The 19,572-nt window shown below is 41.7% G+C and overlaps 1 protein-coding gene across 17 annotated transcripts in view; it reads left to right on the top strand.

The window, feature by feature from the left end:
* ADGRL3 (adhesion G protein-coupled receptor L3) overlaps positions 1-19,572 on the top strand; it is a 490,221-nt gene that overhangs the window by 303,095 nt on the left and 167,554 nt on the right. For 15 of the 17 annotated variants that reach the window (XM_054296033.1, XM_054296021.1, XM_054296024.1 and 12 more), the window contains 2 exons: positions 13,438-13,452; positions 15,225-16,025. In XM_054296033.1, coding sequence (XP_054152008.1) covers positions 13,438-13,452; positions 15,225-16,025 — 816 coding nt within the window. The remainder of the gene's footprint in view (positions 1-13,437; positions 13,453-15,224; positions 16,026-19,572) is intronic. The other 2 variants (XM_054296027.1, XM_054296020.1) reach the window with 1 other exon arrangement.

Raw genomic sequence — 19,572 nt, 5'->3', positions numbered from 1 at the left:
CCAGGTGGGTGGCGCAGCTGAGAAGGTAGCTCAGAGTTCATTGACAAGACGTCAGTGTTCAAAGCCTGCATCCTCTCTCCTGAGTAAATGTGATCCACAGGAGTTCACAACACTGCACCTGTGGGACTAGAGCAAAAGAAAAATTCTCTCTTACACCTGATTACTGTCTGTCTAAAGGGATGCCACCATGCTGTACTCTGCCAACCATCCTTAAAAAGACCTGGGCAAGGTGACCTTGCCAGGCTGCACACAGCACACTGGAAGGATGCTGACAGCTGCATTTGCAGCGATCATCCCTTGAGGAAAGCATCTGTGCTTGCTCCTTATGCTTGCAGGTTTTCACACTTGATGTTGGACTATGGTGAAAGCACAGGAAGCCAGTTTTGGCACCATTTCCCAGCTCTGCCGCAGCTTCCTTGGACAAAGTGTGTAATATTTTCCTGCCACTGTTCCCTAATGGAAATATTAATCAATCTTTAATTAACCTTGACTGTGTTGTTTGTTTAGCTTGCAAGCTATTGGGAGAACAGTCTTTTCTCTCTTAGTGGACTGCTGTCTATTTCTGCTCTGGCCCTGGGATGTTGCTGGGATAAATACCATCAAAAGGAACAGGACATTTCCTCATCTGGTGTCTTTGCTGTTGTGACAGTGTCACCCACAGTGGAAATATTATCACTGGCTTGTTGATCCACCATTTTGACTAAATTATGAATCCCAGCATGCAAACCAGGAGCATTCAGATGTGCAGTTTGGCAACATCTGTGTTACTTATGTTTAAAATGGGATTAAGAGGAACAAAACACCAGGTATATCCATGAAAAAGCCAGCTTTCTTCCCCAATCCTTTAGAAATTTTTTACGTTACATATAGTCTTTTCATTAGTTTTCTAACTTCAGGCAAGTATGAACAAAATGCTTTTTAATTCTCAGGGCCTTTGCTTAAGGGAATCCACATGACAAGTTGAGAATATGTATGGAGTTTTTAAATTAGCAGTTTTTTTCCTGTGAATGTAAGTAATGAAGTGATTGTTTCATGCCTTTCTTTAGGAAAATGAAGCCTGTTCCTTTTGGCTGTTATTTTCCCTCTATATTTGGTTGTGATGCAGTCAGAGATGACTAGAATTGTAAGCAGTGAGATAAGTTTTCTGAGACAGAATTACAGTTCTGATCCAAAGGGGCATGTGGCTTTGGATGGAAATAGTGGATGATTTTAAAACACCTATTTAGGTAGTGGTATATGGTTTTAGTGGGTTTCTTGGGGTTGGTGGTTTTTTGGTTTGGGGTTTTTTTGTTTGTTTGTTTGTTTGTTTTCTTTTTGTTTGTTTGGGTTTTTTTAACTTACTCTTAGTTTTCTCACCACCAGCCCTGTCCTCCTCCTCAAAATATAAAGAAAATAGAAGGAGATTTAAATGTGCCTATGTTGTTAATACTGTGGATGTTTTCTTCTGGCCCCACTTGTGCTTCAGAAAGAAATGAGACATGTTTAGCAAATGGAGGTTTATTGTGGGGCAGGCAGATCTCTGAAGAGCTCTGATGTACCAGACTTGTCATCTTAGCTTTTCATTGAACATATTTTTCCTGTCCTTGTGTTCACACACAGCTGTGCATATGTCAAACACAGTTTGTTTTGCTTAATTCATTACAAATTGTGCCACAAACACCTGGTCCGGTTTTTCTCTGGCTTTGTGGCATGACTTGGGAAAAACTGCAGAAATCCCTGATTTTTCCCCTTTTGTCATCCTGGAAACTTGAGTGATAATATTCTTTAGAGAATTTGTGAACTAAGAGTTGATGTAAGCTAGTGGACAGTGAATTAAACTCCTGGCCAGCTGTCCCAGGCCACTGCTCCTTGCTCTGTCAGAGTTTCAAGGTATTGGCATTTGTGTTGGCTTCCTTATGTGTAAAATGGAAATACTACTTGCTCGAGTTTGAAGGGAGGAGCTGTGTGACACCTACTCTTTGCATGGAACAGGAGGTCCAGAAGCCATCAGTCAAAGTTGTATTTTTCAAGCTGGCAGGCCTACCAAAAGATCCAGAGGGCAGCAAAGCTGGCTGCTTCCTGCTTGCATTTCTTGCCTGTTGGCCACGACAAGACCAATGCTGTAACCTTTCCCGGAAGGTTCCCCATGGCTTGACAACACATGCAGCACCAGAGCTGTCCCATCCATCTTTTTTCCTTTCTCTTTATGAGTGTGGCACCAGAGGAGACAGCACCAGCAGCCAAGAGCCCCCAGCAACTCCCCCTGGAGCTTTCAGAGAAGGGCAGTCTCTCAAAGTAATACCTACACTTCCATCCTGTCTGTGTGTCTCGGGTCACACACAAAATCTGATATTACCACAAACATCGGTGTTGAACCGAGATATGTGCCACGATTTTTGTGAAACTGCTGTTTGAGTACCTGCTTCTTTAAATCAGAGGAACATTTTTTAAAAATGGGTTGGTCTTCTGCTAATTTAGACTAACATAAAGATGAGCTCTTCTACCTCAGTCAACCCAGGTAGAGCTGTCACGGGGACTTTCTTCTCATTTCTTCTATTTTGTGCATTAGCTCTAAGAGAACATAGTAATGCACTGAGAGTTGTTTAAATTTTTATAAAGTATGCATCTTTATAAAGATGCCATGCGAGCTCCTGGCAGTGGGTAGGCTACACAGAGCTCCTCACCCAAGGCACTGATCTTGCCCACAGTTCGTGAGGGAGATGCACAACATCCCAGGCTTTCACAAGCCCGCTGAGGCCAAACAGACTAAACCTTTGCTGGGCTGTGCCTGAGTATGATCTGTATTTGTGCTGTGCTGTCGCTGCCAGGAGCACATGGGTTGTTATCCTGCTGGTGTCCTCTGTCTGGGAGGTGAACATGGAAAAAGCAGACCTGGTTGAGATGGGTGTCAACAGATGCTCTCTAGGTTGTGTTTCCATACTGGTCTTAATGGTGATGCTCCTTAAGCTGTTTCACTTCAAATTTTAGCCCCTTTTCACCAGCCTTTCTTGCATGTCTGCTTGGTCCAACTCTTCTCAAAAGCCCTTCCCTCTTACCCTCAAAGTTATTTAGGAATTTGGTGGGAAGCTGCATCTCCTCTCCCAAGAGATGCTGTAAGCTGTGCTTGTGCTGTGTGTGGGTTCAGGCCATGGCACAATCCCATCAGATCTGTTGGATGGGTCCTCCTGAGTGCAGAAGAGAACAGGATGCAGTGAAAGGAAAGAGCCAAGTCCTCTGTGTCACCATATAAGCATGGCCCCATTGATGCCCCTCTGGGAAGTTCTGGCAATGGGATAATTTGATTTTTGAGGCTTTGCGTCATCTAAATTATCCAGAAGAGATTTCAAGAGAGAAAGGGCATTTTTATGTGAAGCAGGCATAGCCTTGGCATCTGGCTCCGTCCCCTAGATCTGTTAAGTGTTCCTTTTAACACTGCTTCCTATTTTCAGATTACTAAAAGCTGGACTGAAAACTGAACCTCACCCTTAATTCTTTTGCCATTTTGAATCTAGCAAGATAAGTAAGTGTTGTTTTACATAAAAGCTAAGCCTTAGAAAAGTAGACAGTTTTATTGAATTATCTCATACCAAAATGAGTGTATTTCATTTCACTTTTTTTTTTTTTCATTTAGCAAGATTTTATAAACTTTTTTTTAATATCTATTGATGCCATGGGGCAATAGCTGCATTGGCTATGAAGTAGAGAGAGCACCACACATTGACCATTCCAATCATGTGCACAGTAAATAATGTGCAAGAGCCTCAAGGGTCCTAATTTTTGAACAGTTAGTACATTAGAAGTTAAGCTGTTGCAAAAGCATACAAAAGACTTCCCTTAACCTTCATAAATTCTTATACTTTAAATTAGAAATAAAGTAGTCTCTTTTTTTGCAAAATGATCGGTCTTAGCAGTGCCTAATATTCAGTTCATTGCAAATAGTATGAAATTTCTACATATTCACTGCATATATTTTATTGCTGTAATTTGTGGTTCTCCCAAGCAGAATAATATTTTTACTTCACTGAATATACCTGTGCAAGTTAAAGGTCTCAGATGTATTTCTTTAAAGTGACAGTTCATTCCAGCTACGTTCCTGCTTTATATCAGCACTTTATTCATTAAAAATAAGCATAGAACACAATCTTATCCTTCTTAGTTCTATATTCAGGCTGTGGGGAGCCAAATTCTGAAACCCAGAAAGGGTTTTCTGTTCACACTTGGGCTCAGAGCACACATTAGCTGCAGGGTACTCCCTTCATGGGTTTACCTGGTGCTGCCTTCAGTGAATCCCCCCAGCACAGCCTGTCCCGGTGTCCGAGTGTGGCAGCCCCAGGTGGTGGCAGGCTGGCTTGTCACAGCTGTCCCCAGAGCACTGTAGGCACTCCTGGCATCGTTTCTGCTCCTCAGTCAGCTCCCCAAATACAGGAGGATGGGCAGGGATTAAGAGTGCTTGGAGAGAAGGGAAGCCAGTGAGGAGGAGGAGGATGCTGGTGCACAGCACAGAGGGGTGTTGAGGGGGGTCACCCCAACATTCAGTGTCACCTTCTGCTCCATGAGGAGGTGGCTGTGCCTTTGTCTTACACAGCAAAGGCGTGCACACAATCCTTCCCATCCCCCAGCACATCTGGAGCATGAGCTGGGGAAAAGGCATGGGAGCCTTTCCCAATTCATCAGCACATCATCTCCTCTGAAACATCTGCCTCTCAGCTGAGCTTTGGTTCACTCTGACTATTGACGGCTGAAGCAAAAGAGAAGATAAAGTGAAGGTTCCCAAGCAGTTTTCTGCAATGCTTGCTTTAGCAGTCTGTTGATGGGATGTGTCAGAATAATTTCTCTCAGAGTGTTTTAGGAATGTGCCTCGAAGTATGAGCTGTGCCAGCATCTTTGCATTGCACATGTGAGCGTATGTGCGTGTGACACACGCTTGGGTTAATTATTTAAATCCCAAAATGTTGGAAGCCACTCCTGCATATGTGCACATATGTGCTCACTCACACACATACAGCACACTTGTGTTAATTACTTCAGCCTAAAAATTCTAGAAGGCACGCCTTGGTTCCTTTCTTCATCTTCTCTTTTTAAATAGCAGATGTTGTTAAAATTTACACCAGATTGTAAAATCTGTTCCAAAGGACCGGTCTGAAGCCTTAACATCTCCTTCCCCTGCTCTTCACTTGCCCTCCAAAGTGGTTGCAGTGAAATTCCCCCTCTCCAGTTACTTTGTAGGTGTTTCACCAGTTCGTAGAGGGTAAAACAAACGTGTCACTTTGTTTGCCTTTGTGGAAATCCTTCTCTGATTTTGATGGGCAGTTTACTACAGTATCCAGTTGGAGACACTTAAGAATAAGTACTATTGACAGAGGCAATTGATACAAAATCCTTCCTGACCATTCTCTCAATAGCTAAAAAGTGGTGTTTTACCTACCAAAGCGTTATTAAAGGAAACTCAGCCATAGCAGCTGCTGTCAGCAATATGCCTTGCAATCAAATGAGAAATATGGTAGATACTCCAAGACATGAGAGAACTGCCAAGGCTTATTGCAGAGCAAAGAGCTTTTCAATAAATGTTTTCTCTGAAGAGCATCAGATTTCGCTCACTTCTCACAGCTCAGACATGCCTTGGCAATCATGATTAGCCTCATTTGGGCCTGTGGAATCTATTATTTTATAGCTAGTCTCATAGCTGGCAGGGTGACAAACAGTTTATTCCTCTTTGGAGAGAGATCGGACTAAAAGACATGGAGCTTTAATTCCGTGCTCTCCCTCCTAAGATATTTTTCCTTTCCCACCTATTGCTTAAGGCAAGACATCTTATGTTTGCCTTGATGGCTCTGTCAGGCTTTTGACATCCCAGATTTAGCTCTTTCCTGGATGAGGACAAATCTTTAAGAGACTTGAGGATTTCTTTCATTTTAAAGTCAGGTAAGGAGGCAAGAAATATATTTTTAAAACCCATGCAAATAATAATTATTCCTAGCTAGCTGCATTTGCCATGTGATATTCCTGTGTATTTGAAATCCCAAAAGGAGGAACAAGTAGGGTGGTTATCCAGGTCTGTTTACCTGTCCCAGTTACAATGGCTGAATGAGCAAAGGGAGTAAGACCTAGACTCAAACTTGATTACAAGAGCTCTCTGGGGTTAGATTTTACCAGACAAGGTTATTTATTTCCCAAACAGGTGTTTTGTTGTGGGTCTTTAACCATTCTGTCAGTTCATCTCTCCATACCCTGTCTCTGAGCACTCCTGGGCTGAGATGGTAGCACTGGGAATTAGATATACATTCCTTCCATGAAAAACCACACTTAGCATCCCTGGAGCATCAAACCCCACTGCTAGCACCTCTTGGTCCACCTCTGTGTGCACAGAAGCCTTTCTTGATGGAGGGGAGAAGCATCTTGATACTCAGTTTGCCCCCAGACCGTTTTTAGAAGGGTACTATTAAATAGATGTTCTGTGGAAAAGCTTAGCTATCTTTTTTTGGTGCTGTAAGTAATGCACAGATGCACATGCCTCTCTCCCATTTTATAAAGAAGCTTAGAGCCTGGATGAGGTCTAATTCATGTCTCTGTTGGGCAGACTGGAGCTCTGCATCTCTTTTGTTCTTGGCTGCAAAAGGCTGATGGGTGCTCAGCATCAGGCTCTTCACTGGCAGCAGGAACCACAGAATGAGTGCTGCAGAGAGTCAGCCCTGCAGTGCTTACCTCCCTCTCTGGAGTGTGCTTTCATTTCTTTTGCAATTTTTCTTTTTTTTTTTTGTTATGGGAGAATGATGTCCAGGTGGCTGATTCTTCTGTAATTTAATGGTGGCTCACTCATCTGCTCTTGTGCTGGAAACAATACCAGGCCAACTGCCAGGGAAAGTTTGGCTGAATGACCTACAGCCTTAATTGAATTTTGCACAGTACTTGTACTGTATCTTTTTTTTTTTCCTTCTCGTGCTGGCTCATCTTGCTGCTTCTTTTTTAATTGGTGAATTTCAAAGGAAAATTCTGGTGCACAACAAGTTGAGAGCAACTTTTCTGTTTGTGAGGCTAGTGAGTGGTGGCCAGTGCTCCAGCAAACACATTGAATAGCACAAACAACTTTTTTGTTTTCCAAATTCAGGGATGAATTTGTTTTTCAGGTCGCTTTATCTTTGAAATGGTGCTCTAAACATAAAATCTCATCTACAAAAGAGATTTATACGCATTAAAAAATCAGATATTCCTTCTGAAGATGAACTTTGAATATAACAATTCCTGCTGCTTCTTTTCTTTCCAGTGCAGTATATTTCAGGACTCATTATATCTTAAGTGAATTATCTTTACTTGAGAAAAAAATATTTATCTCTTGGAATAATACATTTAGAAGTGCAGCACAATCGCATTCAGTATCTGCTGAAGCTGATTAAATGTCTGCTTCTTCAGAGAAGCCAGTCACTGTGACTGCCACCTGGAATAATAATGAGAGGAGAGAGGCAAAGAAAGAACAGAAATTATTCACAGAATTTCAGGAAATCCAAATGTTTGCAAAATCATTGAGAACCAGCTCGCTGTTTGCTCCTCTTGCAGGGCCAGGCACACAGCATGGATCTGTTTAATCCCAAAACTCAGAATTCCCTGAGTTTCATTTGCTTTCTGCTGGAGAGATTTTTGGTTCTCCCTTTACAAAATATTTAAAGGCATTTTTTGTGTGCTTTTGTAACTAAAATTAGGGAATGAGGTAATAACATTTAAGCTTATAGAAAATTTGCCTCAAGGGGACAGTGCCATGGAAAAGCATTTGTTACTACTTGGATTTTGTGGGAGAGTCCATGTGAGAGCTTGAGCCTCTGATGCCTGTCATCCATTATGTGAATGTCTTAACAAAATGATGGCTTTCTCCCAAAATAGCCTGAAGTTTGATCTATAATACACAAGGCAATTTTGTAGGAAGCCATAACTTTTTTCATCTCACAGAAACCTCTAGTGGACAAGACTTAATGTATATTAGTGGTTTCCTGGGTCCTGATGACTTTAAGTTACACTGACAGGTGTTTTAACATTAATAATCCTTAGTTTTATTTTAGTGAACATCTATTAAACTTAGTTATTATATATTAAAAAGCAGACTGAAAGCACTGACATTTTAAGGAAGCCCAAATTAATGGTTTGAAAGGTTTCACAAATTTATCAGATGAATGGAAATCTAAGGAGGAAAAAAAATCCACTTATGAGAAATGACAGCTTTGATTTCTGCAGATCTATAGATACCATATTTAAGGATCTAATTTAGGTTGTGGTTCATGAAAGCATAGATTATTGACATTTCCAATCTCTGTACTTCACAGCAGAATTAATTAGGAGGTGATAATTTCGGGAATGTGTTACATGAAGCCATTGTAGCTCAAAGTAGTCGTAGAGCACCTTTGTTTACTGGTGCTTGCATATTATATGAAAAATAATCTGGAAGTTAAGCAAGTGAGATTATTCTTCCCTTTTATTAAATAAAGGATTAACTCTTCATATGCTGTAAAATGCAGGCATGTCTCCTGTGCAATAAATCCATTATTTTTCCTCCATGTTTACAGGAGGCAGTCTAATGTGCACACATGGTCACATACAGCCAAGAAGAAGGAAGTACTCTGTTTACTGAGACCTTAAAATAATGCCACAAACTAAGTTTCTTCCAGCACTGTAATAGTTTAAACCTAAGCAAACTTTAAAGCTTAGCTTGTAGAATAATTTTTGTCTGGTGGAGAACTCCATCGAAGAGGCTCGAGGTTGAATGTTCTTTCATAAGAGAAATTTTCAGCCACAGGGAAGATAATTCATGGTGATATACTTGATAAGAATAATTTCTTCATTCCTCTGGCTGGAAAATGAAAGTCTGAGTGCTTTACATTCAAGTGTCAGGTTGCTCTTGGACTGAAAATTCCAGTAATGTTAATGGGGTCTGTTCTCCATTTAAATGTGTTCTAGAAAACCCGTCATGTTGAGGAAAAAAAGAAAAATCAAAGTAAAGGAAGACTTGGCGGCAAAAAATGGAAAAATAGCATTACTCGTATGTATTTGTAAAATAGTCTTAGAAAACCTAATTCTTCCATTCTTTGTGCTTGCTCCTGAGCCAAGACTCAAGAGGTTTTCCCCTGTGGCAGGTTCAAACTTTTCACATTGAAAGCTCAGAAAATGAGTGTTTCACTGGGACTGACAGGACTGGAGTTTAGCTGTGACTTGGGGACGGCTTGATGTGGAGGCTGTGGACAAAGGCTGCTCCTGTGTCTTCTCTAGGGAGGATAGTTGCATTGGAGGCAGTGAACCCAAAGACCATTGTATTGCTGTTTGGTTTCCTTTGTGTAGAGGCAGAATATCATCTGACTTTGTGCTGGTGGAGCTTGCTGCAGTGGATGTGGCTGTGTTCCCATTATCAAGGCATTCGGGCTCTGGTGGCCGCCTACCTGCACTGTAGTGGGACTCCAGGCTTTCCTAGAAGGAGTGGGTGGATGAGAGAAATGGTGCCATGTACTTTGTTTTGTGTCTGTGCTGCACAGAGTGAGTGCTGAACTTGGCTGTGTGGTCTCTTTTGTCACTTTAATTATGTGTGGGGAGAAGAAAAAGAAGCAGAGATGGGTACTTCTGCAGCATGTTGAACTTCAGGTTGCCAGAGCATGTCATATAAATGCCGAGCTAGCTCTCTAAGCTTTTCTTCTGGAAAACCATATATGGGGGTTGAGTGGGTTTGAAATCCCTTTTTTTTTTTTTTAAGTATTTTCATGTTTAATGAGGCTTGGAGCAACCTGGCATAACTGAATGTGCCCCTGCCCATTGCTGGGTGATTGGAACTGGATGATTTCTAAGTCCCTTCCAACCAAAACCATTTTGTGATTGTGTGATTTTCATTCCCTGGGTTTAGGTATATTTATTTCAGGTCTGCTGCTGCCCTGAATTTTCAACGTGCCTAGTTTTTTTGGTTTGTTTTTTTTTTTTTTTCCTCTGACTCCAGGACTCAACCATCAAAAAAGAAGAGCACTTTAACCTGTGAGCAGAGGCTCTACATGGCCATGCTTTGGGCTGCCTTGTTAGATTTACAGCTTTGCTGTGGGTCCTAGGTTGAACAAGGATATTACAAAATGTCCCTGTTCAACCTAGGACCCACAGACGGGGCTGTGTGTTAGGGAGAAACACATAAACTGATTTTCAGCTTTACCTGCCTATGCATGTGGTCAGGTTGGTTGTGGATGTGAGATGCAGCAGCCACGTCTGGCATGAAAAACACTCTCAGCATGGCTGAGAAGCTGCAGCTTGTGCTTCTAAGGCCTGCCTCAAAAACCTGGGGGTTTTAGTCGTTCTCTTTTGTCATTAACTATGTGTTTAGTGCTGAGTGTATTAATTATTAGTCTGAGTACGTTAAATCAATCAGATCTGTGAAGGACAAGGGCAGGGAGTGGATGTCACTTATGCCACTATGAAACATCTGGCTTGAAAAAAGAAAAATTAAACAACTAGCAAAGTACAGGGCACACATTTTTGCACTGCTTTTGCAATTGCCTTTTAACATTCCCCTACTCATGTATTTTTTTTTCCAGGAGTTTTATGCTGCTGTTGTGTGGGTTTGAAGCAGTGCCAGGGAGACAGCTCTCTATATGTCTCTGCCACTGTGTGCTTGTGCCTTAAATAGTTGAGTGCAATTCAGTGTGGCGGTAAGAAAATGAGCAGTTAATGTTGTTCAAGTGTTAATTGTGCCAGAGTGTGTTTTCAGTGCCTCAACCCAGCAATAGTAAGAACAGTTAATTAATGCTTTTGTGCGATTTCTTTGAGCGAGTAGCAGGAGTCTGCTTGGGGACAGGCTGTAGTGGCTCATGATTGTATGTTGTCCTTAGTTTTCCTTCCATTTGAAAAATCATGAGAAAACCAGTGTATGTGGAAAGTCTTGTTAGTAACCCCCCTCAGACAGAGCAAGTGGTCCTTGATTTCCTTTTGGCCCCTGACACTGTTGAAGTCAATGTCACTGGCAACAACTGTAGGGAATCAGGGTGAAATAACCTTGTTCTCCATCCATACAGTGGCAGCAGGAATGGAAGACCTCAGTATAAGAATAAAAGCCTGGTTTTTTTCTGTAGATCTGTGTAGGTAAGGTACACCCTGTGCTGTCATCTGTACTTCAATTCTGTGGACTGGTACAGGCATGTACAGTACATTTTACAGAGATGTAAAATTGCCTGTAAGTGGGAAAAATGAAAAAAAATTCTACCAGTACTTTATGAAGACAGTTTTTCAGTGGTATGTTGTGTAACTGAAGGGATAATCAGACTCTAATTAGACCCTTTCTTTTAATATTGTTCAACAATCTCAATCCTCCAAGCTTCTCATGGAACCTGTCTGAAAAATATGGTACCCCAATGTAAGCTGAATAATTATTGAAATTCAAAAGCATTAAGTCTTAAATTAGCAGAGGGAAAATAGGTGTTTGTGACACATACAATGGAAGCACCGTTCAGAAGGTCACCAAAACCCATCCGTGTTTGGAATTATAAGAGAGGCACTGGATATGGCACTGAGTGTTAATAACACATATGAGCTATTCAGGATAAGGGTAATCAACGCTTCAGGTCACTCAGATCAGCTGGTCACAAATACATTATCTCCTCGAGAAGCTTCTCTCTCCCTGCTTTGCAATATCATGCTATTGTTTGAATGCATTACAAAAGCTTTTGCACGTTTGGAAATGTAAATTACAGCCTTCTCTGCTGCCAGGGGTACTGTATACCATCAACCAGGGGAATCAGTGTGAAGCCTGATACATTTGGAGATCTGTCACATTGCCTTCTTGCTTTTGCCAGGGACATGTAATGCTTTTCTGAATACCTTACTTAACTGTGACCAGCCACAGCCCGGGATGGGGAGAACAAGTGGTGTGTGGGTTTCTCCGACTGCTGTGTCTGGAGCCTTTTAATCTTGCTGGCTCCTTCCCTTGCAAAACCAGATTGCACTCAAATGCATTGTCTCTGCTCCCTAGAGCCCTGACAGCCACGTGTTGGAAACATTTGCCTTTAACCTTAACCTGTTACGAGGTAGAAAGGAGCCTGAATCAAAGCCCAGGTAAAAAAGGCTGTTGGAGTTTGGAAACACTCGTTGTGGGAGCTGCAGTTGGATCCAGCTGTATGCCTCTCTGGACAGGGACGTGTAGATCCACATGTCTAGCCAGAGCATTTGCAGCCCTGCCCTGAAATTGTTCTTCCTCCAAGCCTGCAATTTCCCATCCAAACAAACGAGACTTTTGAATGCAAAGAGTTCTGCAGTGCCAGCACCAGAGGACACTTGGCAGGTGTCTCGGCCTGGAAGGGGCTGGGGTGGACTCTGGGCAGCAAAACCAAAGCATGTGTGCACACCTTCGCATTCCTGTCTCACTTCTCCAGACAGAGATCTCTCAGCTGTCAAAGCCATCCTGGTTTGCTGGCAAGTTCTCAGTTCTCCCTCTGTTATTTCATGGGGCCTGTCTTACACCTTCGGGGAAGAGGCCCCATGGAACCAGCAAACTGCAGGGCTGGGGTGCGGAGGCTGCTGGGTCTGGTCCCCACCAAGCTGGAAGGAGTCAGGGCCTGTGCCACAACTGCAGGAGGCTTTTGGATGAGGACCCCCAAACTTTCTTGCAGGAGGTTGTTAGGTACAGAAACTAGCACTGAATATTTAGGAATTAATTAGTGCACTTCATTTATTTATTTATTCCACCGGAAAGTGGCTTTGTCCAGTCTCTTCAGCAGCATTATGATGCACGGTGAATAAATCACACTAAAATATCCAGCACGTTCTGGGGTTGGGCTTTGGAAATAGTGCTTACATATTTTTGTCTCGTTAACACTGTGAATCTTTGGGATTTTATTTTTAAGTGCTACAATGTTTCCAGTGCTTTTTTCCAACTCTTACTAAAGTGTGTTTCTCCAAGACAAAGGACAGGACTCTACGAGCATCCATGGACATGCTTCATTTGACTCTCCTAAGTTGTTTTTTTTTTCCACGTCATAAGTTAATATTCTCCTATTTTAGGTAGGGATCTCTGTTTTACAGGATTTTGGCAAAACGTATGAAGATGTATATTATATAAAGTTTCTCCCTGGAATTTTTATTGTGTGCATAAAGTTGTATCAATCATATTTCACTTAATGGATATTTCATTTTGCTCTATGAAACTAGTCCAAGGTTGCTGCTGACAAGGTAGAGTCCAGGGGGCTCATTACATCCCAAGTGTTGGGCTTTTTTTTTTCTTCTGCCAGATTTTTCTCAAGTTAAAATTTATCTGTATTTTGTTCAGCTTGTCTGCTTATTATCCAATGTATATATCAGAGGAAAGGTTTATATATATATATAAATGTTCACATACCAAAGTAAATTAATAAATCTTCCTTTTCTTATGAAAGAGGTAAAGAAAAGTACCTGGCCAATACAGTACCATTAATCTATTCTCTTTTCTCCTTTCTCTCTTTACCTCTCTCTCTACAATAGAAGTGGAACAAAAAGGTAATTAAATACCTTTCAAATTATATATATATATTACTTATGTATAGGCTAAGTTATTTAACAGTTTAACGTTTTAGTTGAAATACTTTGTCATTAATTCTCACTACCTTTTTGTTAAAGTTTATTTAGTATCTCTGCTGCTCAACTTCACCAGATAACTCACGTTTGCTGAAAAGTTTTTAACCGGTGCCACCTTTTCTCTTCCATTAAATTTATATTCAAAGGCTTAGAGAACTCATTTTCCTGCCCCAAAGAATTTGGAAGGTGTGCATACATATGTATGTGCATAAGTATATCTAATTATGGCATAAAAGCCTCTTGGAAATAGCACCCCTTTTTCAGCAACTCTGCGTGGTTACTTAGACTCCAATGGATCTATATAATTTTATACTGGCTATTAAATCTGATTTTCCTCCTGTCTTGCTCTCCAGACAACATTACCAATTTCTGCATTTACAAAAAATAATCAATTATGCTCCGAGCAGGAAGTGTGAATGTGGGATCCCATCCTGCCAGCCCCGTGTTGCCGGAAGCGCGCGGTGGGATGCTTCCTCATGCCTCCCTGCCGCCCATCCCATCGCCACGGTCACTGTGCGGAGATCAGCGTTCCAAATAACCAACCAGTATTCTCCCCCCGAAGGGTGTGCAGCGCCTCCAGGCCAGGAGGGTGCTGGTGGGCATGGCCAGGGCCAGATTTGCTCCGCAGCATCCCTCCTCTTGCCTCCCCATCCATCCATCCATCCAGCCGGCCGGCCCCTGGCTGGTGGTGTTCCCGTGGGGCCGAGGCCAGCCGGGCAGTGGCTGAGCCTCTTCCCAGGTCCTGGGTGTGCCCTGGCCCCTGACAGCCCCCCTGTCCCGAAGTCTGAGCAGCAAAGCATCCCAGTTAGTCAAACTGCTCCTCTGTGCTCCTCTCATGTAACAATAGAAGGTATATGTTTTTAAGTTTGAATTACTACTGTATTTAACAGGACATTTTTTAACTGATTAAAATCTAGACATTGGGTTCCTCTCCAGCAAACTTTATTCCTTTCCTTCCTTCTTTCCTTTCTTCCTTTCTTCCTTGTCTTTTCCTTTCAGCATCCATATGTCATTCGTTTTTAATTGTGTGGACTGCATGTTTCATGTGTCCTGTAGCAGCTTGGAAAGTCTCATTCCTAGTTATACTCCAGATGGGTGTTCCCCCTCCCACTCCCTTTGCTTTAAATGCTCCTCTGAGTTGCTAAGGGATTCACCTCTGCTTTGCTATTGGTATCCTTTAAATATTTAATATCACTTGGGCTGTAAGGATGGGAATTTCTTTCTCTTATTTCCATTTCTAGGCCACTCTTCTGTGGGCTGTTCAAATAAATATCTGGATCAATTCCCTCGGAGTTTAGCCCTTCACCTAGTAGGTACAGATTCACTGCAGAATATAATTTGGAAACACAAACCCAGAAATCCTTTGGGGGCACATATTCATTTCAGAGTTTACAAAAGCGAGTGGTCCAAGTAAGTATACCTGTAAAAATAGATTTGAAAAGCAATAAGAAAACTAGCCACAGCTGATAGAAAAAGCAGGGGGGGAAAAAACCCAGTTTGATGGAGCAGATTTTGTTCCAGAGCTATGGTGGGCAGGAAGGATAGTCTCCAGCTCCAAGGCATTGCTCTTGGGTTTCCTCTCATCACGAGTGTCCTCTGCTCCGGGACTAGAAGCTGTTGAGATGCTTGGGCCAGCCACCCCTGAACTGCCACTAACTTGTGTTTTTCTTTCAAATTCTTTTCCCCTACGACAGTTTTTCTTTGCCCTGGACTGCTGAAGGGGGTTTACCAGAGCGAACACTTATTCGAGTCTGACCACCAGTCGGGCGCCTGGTGCAAGGACCCTCTGCAGGCCTCTGACAAGATCTACTACATGCCCTGGACGCCGTACCGGACGGACACACTGACGGAGTACTCCTCCAAGGACGACTTCATCGCCGGCCGGCCGACCACCACCTACAAGCTCCCGCACCGGGTGGACGGCACGGGGTTCGTGGTGTACGACGGGGCTCTGTTCTTCAACAAGGAGCGGACCAGGAACATCGTCAAGTTCGACCTGCGGACCCGGATAAAGAGCGGGGAGGCGATCATCGCCAACGCCAACTACCACGACACCTCTCCCTACCGCTGGGGGGGCAAGTCCGACATCGACCTGGCCGTGGACGAGAACGGGCTCTGGGTAATCTATGCAACAGAACAGAATAATGGCAAAATTGTCATTAGCCAGTTGAACCCTTACACGTTAAGGATCGAAGGGACGTGGGATACTGCCTATGACAAGAGGTCAGCTTCCAATGCCTTCATGATCTGTGGGATTTTATATGTGGTGAAGTCTGTGTATGAAGATGACGACAATGAAGCCACAGGGAATAAAATAGACTACATATATAACACTGACCAAAGCAAGGATAGCATGGTGGATGTGCCCTTTCCAAACTCCTACCAGTACATTGCTGCTGTGGATTATAATCCCCGGGACAACCTCCTCTATGTATGGAACAACTATCACGTTGTAAAATACTCCTTGGATTTTGGCCCGCTGGACAGCAGAGCAGGTAAGGGGTTTAATACCAAACCAAAAATCTTTCTGTTTTTTTTTTAATATTTATTTTTGTGAAAAGCTGAAGTACACTCCTGTCTTATTGACCTGGCTGAGTTTCTGCAAATAAAGCCCCACCACAGATGTATAATGCTATTAAGACATAATTATGTGCAGATTTTTTTTTTTTGGTTTCAGTTGAAATAAAATGAATGAAGGAGTATCTACACAGTAGCCTGAAACAGTTTCCAAATGCCCATGCATTTGTTCACAGGGGTAGCAGTCTTTTATTCAGAATCGAATTTCTTTCGTACATGATCAGATCATTTTCCCTTCTGCAGGAATTTTGACAAAACAAAGCGTAGAAGATGTTGTTGTTCCACACAGCTGGAGGAAAACTGCCTGCCAGTTTAAATTACTTTGTTTCATTAAGCTGGGGGAGTTTTGTCTTTTTAGAGAAGCTCAGACTAATTGAATCTGTGAGCATGCACCCACAAGTGTGGAGTCAGGAGGAGAATCAACAAAATCCTCTAAATTCTTGCTTTATTTTCTGTAAAGTTTCTTTTTTAAAGCATTTCATGACTTGCTGTGACTTACTATACTTTATCTTAGGGGATCATCGGGCCCCCAGAGGTTTCCCAGCCTCTCCACCTTTTTTCCTGTTAGAAATGTGCTGGTAGTTACTTTAGGTATATTCCCTTATATATAAGGGGATTCCATCGTCATTTTGCATTTATAAAGTTGCCACTTTACTAATAACAAACTTAGCCTGTGCTGCGGTCAAGCTTGCATGATTTGCAAGTTTCCAAACAGGATTTGCTCAGAGGTTTTAAATGATTTTTACTGTACTGATGAAGTCATAGTATCAGGTATTTCTTGTGGTTGATCGTGTACTTTGAAAGGCTGGAAAAGTAAGAAAAAAGGCAGAATTAATATAATTTAGACAGTAAAGTATTCAACCAATAACATGGCTTTTTCTGAAACATTTCCTTTTGTAAGTAAGAAACTTGAAAGTGGATGAGGAGATTCAGAGCTTTAGATTGCAAAAGAGAAGTGAAAAGATTTCTGTTGATGAGATTTTCTTTTCCTGTGTGCAGCTTGTTACCCATATAAAATGAAAGTGGATCAAGAGATGCTGAAAGAAATTGTGGGTATGAAAATCTGGGGAGGGCTGGAATAAAAGTAGTAAACTGGCAGTGAAATTGTGATTTTTTTATGAAAATGTAATGAAGGGGAGAAGAAAAAATTGAAGAAGCAGATGAACAAGAACTGAGTGATTGTTAAGGGGTAGAGGTATTTTCAATGATGTTGACCCCGGTAAGATCTCAGATGAGTAAAAAATAAAGTAATAATTCTCCTTCTCCTGACTTAATGACAAGCATGTACTTTCTGGGTGGTGGAGTGAAGCAGAGCAATTTGTGAGCTAGTGGTTATTCCCAAGGAGTGGAAATCAATTGCATCCCTTCCATTTCACAGAGTTTCTCTCATTTTTGGTGAATTATTTCCAGGTATTATAACAGACTCTTTGCTGGTCCTTGTTCATGTGGTAACCATTGTCAGTAATAGCATCCTTAATACAAAAAAACCCAGCTTTAATCAGTGAAAAACCTAAAATAGAAAAAAAGGAAAATTTTCTCCCTTTTTTCACAGTGTAAGATGATGAAATCGGAGGATAGGTGAAAACTTTGTAGGGGCTGAAAGTGTGTCAGGTGTTGGTTTATCTGTGAGGATTTGGCTTATCTTTGTGCCACTCTGGTTTGAAGCCCCTCACTCTGGTTTGGATAAGAATTTAGAATCCCCCAGTGCCTCAGATAGAGAGGTGAAGCAGTTCTTAGCTTTGAATGGTGGGCATGAGAGAGTTAATCTGGTATTGGGGAATCTGGTGAGCCTTCTCTGACATTCCCTGTGTGCAAATTTTGTACGAAGCTTTGTAATATGGATAAAAGGCTGAATTTTACCTGTGGTTTTCTTCTCTGAGAATTATCAGGATTTCCTTTCTGGCAAAACTGCATAAGGATCCCATTACCTCACTATTTTACAAGTTTAGAGGACTTTTGAGAGGTCTGCTCTGACAGCAGCTGAATTTTTTGATGAGAAAACTTGAATGGGCCAAGACATTTGAAAGAGAAGAGAAAAAACTTCCCTAAGGGAGTTTACTGCTCCCTTACCCACATAGCCTGGTTAGTGGGAACAATTTTGGATGAATCAGTGAGACCGAAGCACTGATTTTGAGTTGGACAGGTGAGCAAATAGTTGCTTGACATCAGGTTTTTTTGCAGAGAGGAGCAAGGAGACCAGGTCTGCATGGTGCTTTCTCTTCCAAGTTCAGTGCAACCCATTTTTGGGTGAGCACCAAATTTCATGCTGCATTGCTTTACACGTAACACTAAATATCTGGTTAATATAAACCCAGCCCCTCCACCAAAGAGCAAGAACTGAAGCTGATACAACCCTGGGAAAGCAGTGAAGAATCAGGATATTTTTGTTTGGGTTTTTTTTAGATTTTTTTTAATGGAGTGGACTGTGGGTATGTGTCTCTTCTCTTCAAAAATCACCAGTGTTTCTTTGTACTAGAGCCATGTTCAATGCAGGCATTTTTCCATGGTGTTACAATTTGAGTAGCAAAATTTGTAAACAAAATCAGCTTAATTAGAAAATAAAAGAAGGATTGTAAAATTGATGGGTTGAACATATGGGTTGTTAAAAAACAATTAAGGGTGAAGTTTTAGAAGAGCTCTTAAAACCAAAAATTGATCATAACAAGAAAAGTGAAATACTTAACTACTTAAATAGCCAGTAGCCTATTGGAAATCGCTTGCATCATACATTTCAGGAATATCTGAAATAAAATACAGGTTTTGGGGACTGCAGTTCACCTAGAATCAAGCATTTTCAGTCGTTTCCCAAACTGTTCTGAGAAACTGGGAGCTGGCAGGAGTTGCTTCATTTATAGGAAAGGCAGGGCTCACATCCTCTTGCTGTTCACAATGTCTAAGCATTTTCTGTGATTTTTAATGAAAGATCTGTGCATATAGGCTTGGAACATACTTGAGACCTTCACTGTTGCAGAGCCTCTCTCACTATTTTAAAAAATGGGCTTTTACTCCTTGGGGAGAGTAAATTTCAAATCCTGGAGTTTCTGTGCTCAACTTCTGCAGCAGTTGAAGTTACCGGAGAAAACAAAATATTTTGTAATGCTAAAAGCTGAGTTCAGCTGATCTTGAAGCAATTCAAGGCTCTTGATGGAATTAAACCCAACTATTCATTTTTCTCAGAAATGAGAAAAGCTGCATTTTAAGGTTTTACCCCGCTCTTTTTTTTTTCCCCCCCTCCTTTTGTCTGGGGTGATTTTCATTTATCCCAAAAGTGGTTTTGAAAGCAAACACTCTTCAGTGCCTGTAAGTCCCAAGAAACCTATCATTAATGTCTGCCCTCAAGAAGTGAACTTGAAGATACCGAAAGCCTTTGAAGTGTATTTTCTTTGAGCTGTTTGGCCTCAAAATGAGCTTTTTGGAGGATGTTTCTTCATAAATGCTCCTGAGGTTTTGGGTTATTTCTTTGTA

Source organism: Melozone crissalis, unplaced genomic scaffold (genome assembly GCF_028551555.1).
Source record: "Melozone crissalis strain CALT ecotype California unplaced genomic scaffold, PUWL_Pcris_2 ptg000006l_1, whole genome shotgun sequence".
NCBI lineage: Eukaryota > Metazoa > Chordata > Aves > Passeriformes > Passerellidae > Melozone > Melozone crissalis.
Note: the sequence above shows the minus strand (reverse complement) of the source record. Positions and strands in the feature narration are given on the sequence as shown.